We start from the raw sequence: 7,084 nt of genomic DNA, 5'->3' as shown, positions 1-7,084 counted from the left end.
GATTTGGAATGTTTCTGGCTTCAGTGTGTTGATTTAATGCCTTTAAAAAGCACCAGCACAAAGGTGATGCCCTACATGCTCTGGGCCAGGCTTTCCCTCCCCACTCTCCGTTGGGGAGGTTTCGTGTATTTTGGCAGGAGTCCCAAAATGGGGAACGGGCTTCGAAGTCTATTAAAGCTGCTCTCCATCCCTCAAGAGCCACCACACCGACCAGCTCTCCCCCTCTCCGCAGCCTTCATCTGCTTGACAAAAGGGCTTCTTATTGTTATGCAGACGATGCCCTGCTTCCAATTAGTCGATTAATCGTCCAGTTATTCAGGCAATTAGGTGACAGCTGCAGAGATGGCTTTGTGGAGCACTCTGTCCTGCCCCTTAGATATGTCACCTGCTCCAATTACCACCTCCACTCAAGTGTTCAGCAATAAAAGTTGGAGAAGGGGCATGCCCAGCACTGGCTCCTCCCGGCTCTCCAGAGTAATAGGAGAGTGGAGGAGCAAAATGCTCTGAAATTGGGTTGGTTTAGGTCCAATTACTCTTTGACACACGTGGCTTTTTAAGGGAGGCTGCAAGGAGAAGCGGCCCGTGCTCTTACTGCCTGTCCAGGTCAAAGGCTCCTGCCTCTGGCATAAGCCCCTGTGCAAGGTTTAGTGGGAGCTTAGAGGTGGGAGAGGCTGTTACATCTAATGAGAAGCTCTGGAGGGCTGCAAAGGCTCAGCTCCTGCTCTTTTGGCTGCTGCTGTTGGCATCCCAGCACTGCTAAATGAGTGACAACAGGACCCCGGTGAGTGAACAGGGAACAGGGGGCCCAAGGAGCATCTGGCACCAGAAGTGATGTGACAAATATGTGGAAAAAACCTCTGTTTAGTAGGATGTTGACCCTAATGATCCTGAAACACAAACTGTGGGCATTAGGTTTGACTGGGGTTTAGATCTGGGGTGGAACAGTGGATGCCTGGAGGGTCTCCAGTCTTATGTGATTCATCCAGAGCTCCTGTTTTAATTTCTTTAACTCTTGTGATTCCTCTGATGTGTTGTCAAGTGGTACCCTGAGGGCTTGGACACAACCACCAATACAAGCCCCCCAGCAAGACCCCATTAGTCCCACGGGCTTGCTCCCCTCACCCAGGTTTCCAAGCTGAGGGGCTTATCTCAAGCCATGTGTCCCACCCATCCCTCCCATAGCCAAGGAGGAGCAGGGTCCTTACCTCACCTCCTGGCCGATGAGCTCCGTGGGCACTGGGAGAAGGGCAGGATGCAGCAATGGAAACAAACACAAGATCAGAAACACACCGAGGGTGCCTGCCCCCCCGCCCCCCAAGACTGAAACTCTCCCGCCTGCGGCCGGGGTTCTATTGCTTCCCTGGGCATCCCATTTGGAAAAGAAAGGGCCAATCTACCCTGCTGCCATTTGCTGCATGCCAGCCTGTAGTAAATTATAATCCTGCCTTGTAAATCCTCACGCCTGTGCTTATTTTCAAGCAGGTGAGTGCATGTTGGCAGCATCAGGGACTACCTCTCTTCTTTGAATCTGTGATGACTTTGAAGTCAATGGAGCTGTTCTGACATGCATGCATGTAACTCAAACACTTCTAAATAAAGACCGAGTTTTCTCATGCCCTCGTCTCTCTTTTTGCCCTTTAAAGCTGCTCATCAATTTCTTCTTTCACAGTTCACGACTGTTTTCCTGCAATGGCCGCATTCACCTCTATAACACCAGCATTTTTCTCCTTTCCTTGTCACATCAGACTGATGCAGGAGCCACTGCCAATGCTCAGACATATGGTGGGGATTTGTTACTTGGGGTTTAGGGTAAACAGGAGTTTGTAGGATTTTCAGGGAGTATTCCCCACTTGTGAATAAGAGGGTTTCTCACTGCTCACAATAAGAACATACAACAACTTCACATCACAGCTGAAACCTTACATCCAGCCAGAAATCCAAATAATCAACAGGAAAAAAAAAAAATCCCTCAGCACAAGTCTAAATTTGCCCAGGCTAAAAACCATAACACGTTTGCTCAATTTGTTTGAGCTAATTGGGTTTCCTGGGATCCAGCTCCCGGTGGGATGACTCACAAGCTTCAACAAACTGGAGGCAGTGACGAGTCCCAGGGTGCAGGCAGTAAATTACCTTTTCACATCAAGAACCCGGATTCAAGCACGGGGAAGGCAGGGTGCGAGAAAATAAATAGAATCAGGGCGCTCTCATTTGCAACCTGAACGAGCACCTCTGTGTGTGTGCAACAAAGCAACGAAATCCAAATATTCAAGCTCAGTTCAACACAGCTGGCAACATCTGGGTTTGGTTTTTTTTTAAAAGGTGCAGATGCTGTGAAGAGCAAGAAGGAAGGAAGGTGAGGACGAAAGGAAGGTGGTCCAGCCCAGATGTAGGACGAAGCTGCAGTCCCTGCAGCCATCACACCTTTCCAACCTTGTTGGTGTCTCACTTCCAGCCTTCTTTGTCACTCGTCACATCTACAGCCACAAAAATGAACCAAAAAATAGAGGGGCAGGTCTGTAACCATCACACATGGCTATGGGACCACCTGAGGTGACACCCTGGGCTCTATCAGAGCCTCTCACCTTCTCCCAGAGGGAAAGCATGAAAAGAATTTCAGTTCTCCTTTTTTTTTTTTAATCAGGAAATAAATTGCAATCAATCTTTGCATTAACCAGTTGTTTGTCCTCCCATCCCTGCCAGGGGATGGCCCATTTGCTTCTCCAGCGGAGCTACTTCTGCCAGGCGCTCTCAGATGTGCGACTTCAAAGCCGCTGGCAGAGTGAGCGTGATGAAAGCCCCGGGAGCTGATCTGAAGCTCCAGTGATTGCCATCCCCTACAGCAAAGCAGGCACAGGGGCTTTTTTTCCTTATTTGCTTGTTATTTTCCTTCAGCTGTGTGTAGAGGATGAGGGTTAAGTATCATAAGGACCTGTAAAGTTTTGTCATTGGGACTTTTGGAGGTTTGTTTAGAGAAATTTCGGTGGGGTTGGGGCAGGGGAAATGAGCATAACTTGACGAGTCAAGCCTGGACTTGAAAAATCAAAGCCTATTTGGGACAAGGAAAGGGCAGGGAGCTGAGGTCTGTACAGCCCAGTGCTCCCGCTCACCTCGGATAGACTTGGATCGCGTGCGTGCTCTCTTATCGTCATTTTCTAAACTCATCTGCAACAGAAGGAAAGAAATCATTACTGAAAGATAACCAGAAAATTATCATTAAGGGACAAGCTCGTATGTGGTTGTGGCTTTGTGTAAATACATGGGCGGCTGGGAAAGCTTTCCTGTGTTTTTGAGATGGAGGCTTCTTGCCTCGATGCTGTTGTTCAACCCACAGTGCACAGATTTAGCAATTTTAAATTAATTTTCACATCCTGGGACACAGGAAGGACTTTTTCTGTCAAGTAGCACAGAGGGACAAACACCCAGATGTGTTGGCTGTGCCTGAGATAGGGCAGAACTGATTTCTCTGGATTTACAGCACAGAACTGCTGTGAGCACCTGGGTGGAATGCCAACACAGAATCAGAAACCTCTGAATATGTGCCTGAGCTGATCTCCTGCCTGAAAAGGGCAATTTTGCACAAGTGCCCTAAAGAACAACCTCTCCTCTCTGCTTAAATTTGCCACAAAGAGGTCTGCATCTAAATAACCCACAACGTGGACATCAAACATGAGGTCTGCAGGGAACACAGGCATGAATAAGTAACATCGGGGACTTCAAAGTTCTGGATATTAATTAAACATCACCACATGCCACAAGGTAGCAGAAGGATGAAGTGCAGCCACCTCTGGAGTGCAGCACCTTTGAAACCAGGCAGTGCCTGGAGGTGGGAGCAGGAAAGCACGGACCTCCATGGCACAGCACAGAAGTGTGGCTGGAATAATATAAATGGGATTTCATTAAAGTTGTCAAAGGAGCTGCTGAAGTGGTCAAAGAGCTGTTTTATGTCTCCCCCTCAACACAGATGCTCTCTCTGCAGGCAGGAGTGTTTGGCAGTAAATGCCAAGGGGGAATGGCAAGATCAGGGTGTGAGCAGGGAGGGGGATCAGAGCCTGGTAGGTTGGGAAGACAGTTTAGGTTTTACTGCAGTGTTACCGTGTGGGACAGTTCCTCCAGAGATTACAAGGAGAGAGAAAAGGAGACGAAAGAACCATTTACAAGTGGGATTTGACATAATAAAAACAAACTCTCTCTGGAATATCCTCTACAGGCCCAGTTAGAGAAGGAACAAACCAGCTCCTGTATCATTCCTAAAGGAGGAGATTCCATGGCTCCAGCACTCCTGACAGAGCAGGGACACCATCAGCTGCTCTCCCCAGTCCAGAGGCAGGAAGGGACATGCAGCAGAGCACGTGCTGCTCCACTGGCAGTCGGGATGGTGCAGGTAGGGTATGTGCTACTGCATCCCCACATGCACCCTACAAACCTTTCTCAATGAATGCAAGTCCCCGTTCCCAGCAGAAGGGCCAGGGCTCCCCATCCTCAAAGGAGGCCCTGCTTGGCCCTTTCCCTGAGGTTTGGGAGCAGCAAGGAGGGAGGGAGGGAGGCTGCTGGGGCAGGCAGGGAGAGGGGACCAAGGTCCCCAGCCCTCGGGGCACCACAGCTAAAATCCCCTCGGAGAGGAGGGATGAAGTTTCCCCAAGCACCTCTCTCCTTCACTCTGCCACCTTCCAGAAATTCAGTGTTAACATGCTGTGATTTGTTAGACAGGAAAGCTGGAGAGGAAAGAAGAAGAAAAAAAAATAGTGGGGCTGGGGGGAATCAAAACCTGGAGCAATTTATGCACCCTGTCAGCATTCTGCTCATGGCACGGCGGTGTTGTGCTCCACGTTTATTACAATCTTCCCAATAACACAGCGGACAATTACTATAATTTGTATTTTTAAAGCCGCGGCTCCCTGCGGACCAATGGCTCCCGTTTAAAGTGTGGAGAGGAGCAGGTGTCACAGGGACTTCATTACATTTATGAGCCTTTCAGCGCCGGCGTGCGCTGAGCTCGCTCCCTAATGCCGCCGCACGCCGCCAGTACAACGGCACCTCGGATTGCTGGGAGCCTCCAACCTACAGGAATTTCAGAGAGGGCTTTTTCTTTCTTTTTTCTCTCTCTTTTTTTTTCTTTTTTGACAATTCTCTCAGGGAATTGGCATGTGCTGGGGTGGTGAGCCGGCAATGTGGCTTTTCTGCAGATCAAAGTGGCAGAGGAGGTCAGGCTGTGGGAAGGGCAATGGGCATTGCCTGCAAGGGGCCAGCTCTGGCCAAAAAAGAGGGACTGGGACCCACATGGACAGCATGGAAAAGCAAAGCACAATTTCATTTTTCTTAGCCAGGGAGGTGGGATGGGCTCAAGCTGCTTGTCTATAAATGGGGGAGATCCCATTTCAGGTCACATTTGCCTTCAGGAGTTAAAGATCACATCTGAGCTGGCATCCAGGCCCCTCACTACTCCACAGCACCTCAGAGCAATTCCTCCCATTGCCTCCCCTTCCTCTTTCAAGCCAGGATCAAATGCCCTGGGAAGACAGGAACCGATTCAGTCACCACATGAGGAAAGGGGATAGGAGCTACCTAAGGCAGGGACAGACCCACAGAATCACAGAATTCTCAGGGTTGGAAGGGACATCTGGTGACCCAACCTTGCTGAGGACCAAAGAATGGAAAAGCCAAATAGGCTGCCTTGCCTGGCCTATTATACAAGAAAAAAAACCAACCCAACTCCAAACTTCTAAATTATTGGGAGTTTTCCCCATAGGCAAGACCCCATTACTTGTTTAGAGAACTTGGCACAGCCTCACTGCGGTGTACTTAAAATGTTTCACTTACATCACCATGGGGATGGGGTGGGTTCTGCGCTCCCAGATTCTGTTTTCTACAATCAAGCTCCTTTTTTCAGCTTAAACCAACAGCAGGATCATCCTCAAAAATCCTTGTTTCCCTCCAAAGTGCAGAAACATCAGGAATAAGATCCATTTCATAGCTCAGCCCCTGCTCCTCCCAGGCAACTTAAATAACCGGCAGAGCCATGACTGCATTTCTGGAGCCTCCATGATATCAGGCTCAGATGCAGGAAGGTTACATGAAACCATTGTCCTTTATTGTTGCCATCTCAGCCAGAAGCCCTCTAGACAGATCGTTTTAATGTGAAATTTCAGGTCACACAGTGCATGTTTGCAGTCCTGGAGACCAACAGGGTATTTTCATTAGGTCTCTCTCTTGTTCACATAACAGCCAGGCTGAGGACCTGTCTGGATTTCACTCTTATTGCTTTAACTCTGAATGAAAACAAAGCAATCCAAAAGGAAACCTGCAAATAAATTATTGCTGCCAGATGCCAACCACAAGCACATTAGCCTGGCTAGAAAAGACAGAGGTTCATTCCACACCTCCTCACCTTATCGATGGGTTATCTCTCAGATTAAATCAAAATAAGCATCCAGCAAATTTCCTAACCCAACACTACAGGAAAGGACCCTGTGCTGCTTCTCAGAGTACTCCTCCAGGATTCAGCCCAGTGCTCTGCCTGTGGTAGTCAGGGCAACCTTGGGAACATCACTTTTTCTCTACATGCCCCTTTTCCCTCTCTTCTCCAAAAGTAAGAAATTTTGCCTCATGTGTTTACCCTGCACTAAGAAGCTCCCCGACATGAGCAGAATACAAGTTAGAATGATAATTTGTCAATACTGCAGACCTAAATCAATGATGTTCAGACAGATGAACTTGAAAAATAGTTTAACCCGAGCACAATGTGAATTTTAACAGCCAGGTTCTACAGTAAAGGTCTTGTTCTGCTGCCAAGGCAGCAATACAGCATGGATCTGAAGTTCCATTTCATGGAGTACCTACAGGCTTGACATTTTCTTCTTCCTTCTTGTCTTAATACAAATTTCCTTTCCAATGGAAGCCTGAGGAACATAACAGAACACAAAACCCACTGGGAGCCCGGCACATGCTGATGCCCAGGTGTGCCTGGGCTTCGACAGCTCTATGCAAATCTGCCATTAAAGGCCCTGCCAAAATTCCCCCTGGTCAGCAGTAATACTTTATATGTATTCAAGAGCACCACAGAGCTCAGAGAAAATAAACACCCTGA

General features: G+C 48.4%; 1 protein-coding gene across 3 annotated transcripts in view; it reads right to left on the bottom strand.

Moving 5' to 3' along the window:
* MYT1 (myelin transcription factor 1) overlaps positions 1-7,084 on the bottom strand; it is a 42,274-nt gene that overhangs the window by 31,986 nt on the left and 3,204 nt on the right. For all 3 annotated transcript variants that reach the window (XM_017734051.1, XM_017734056.1, XM_017734061.1), the window contains exons 2-3: positions 3,108-3,162; positions 1,206-1,236 (exon numbers count right to left, since the gene is read on the bottom strand). In XM_017734051.1, the coding sequence (XP_017589540.1) occupies positions 1,206-1,236; positions 3,108-3,162 (86 nt within the window). The remainder of the gene's footprint in view (positions 1-1,205; positions 1,237-3,107; positions 3,163-7,084) is intronic.

The sequence above is a fragment of the Corvus brachyrhynchos genome, unplaced genomic scaffold, assembly GCF_000691975.1.
Source record: "Corvus brachyrhynchos isolate BGI_N302 unplaced genomic scaffold, ASM69197v1 scaffold10, whole genome shotgun sequence".
Lineage (NCBI taxonomy): Eukaryota > Metazoa > Chordata > Aves > Passeriformes > Corvidae > Corvus > Corvus brachyrhynchos.
Note: the sequence above shows the minus strand (reverse complement) of the source record. Positions and strands in the feature narration are given on the sequence as shown.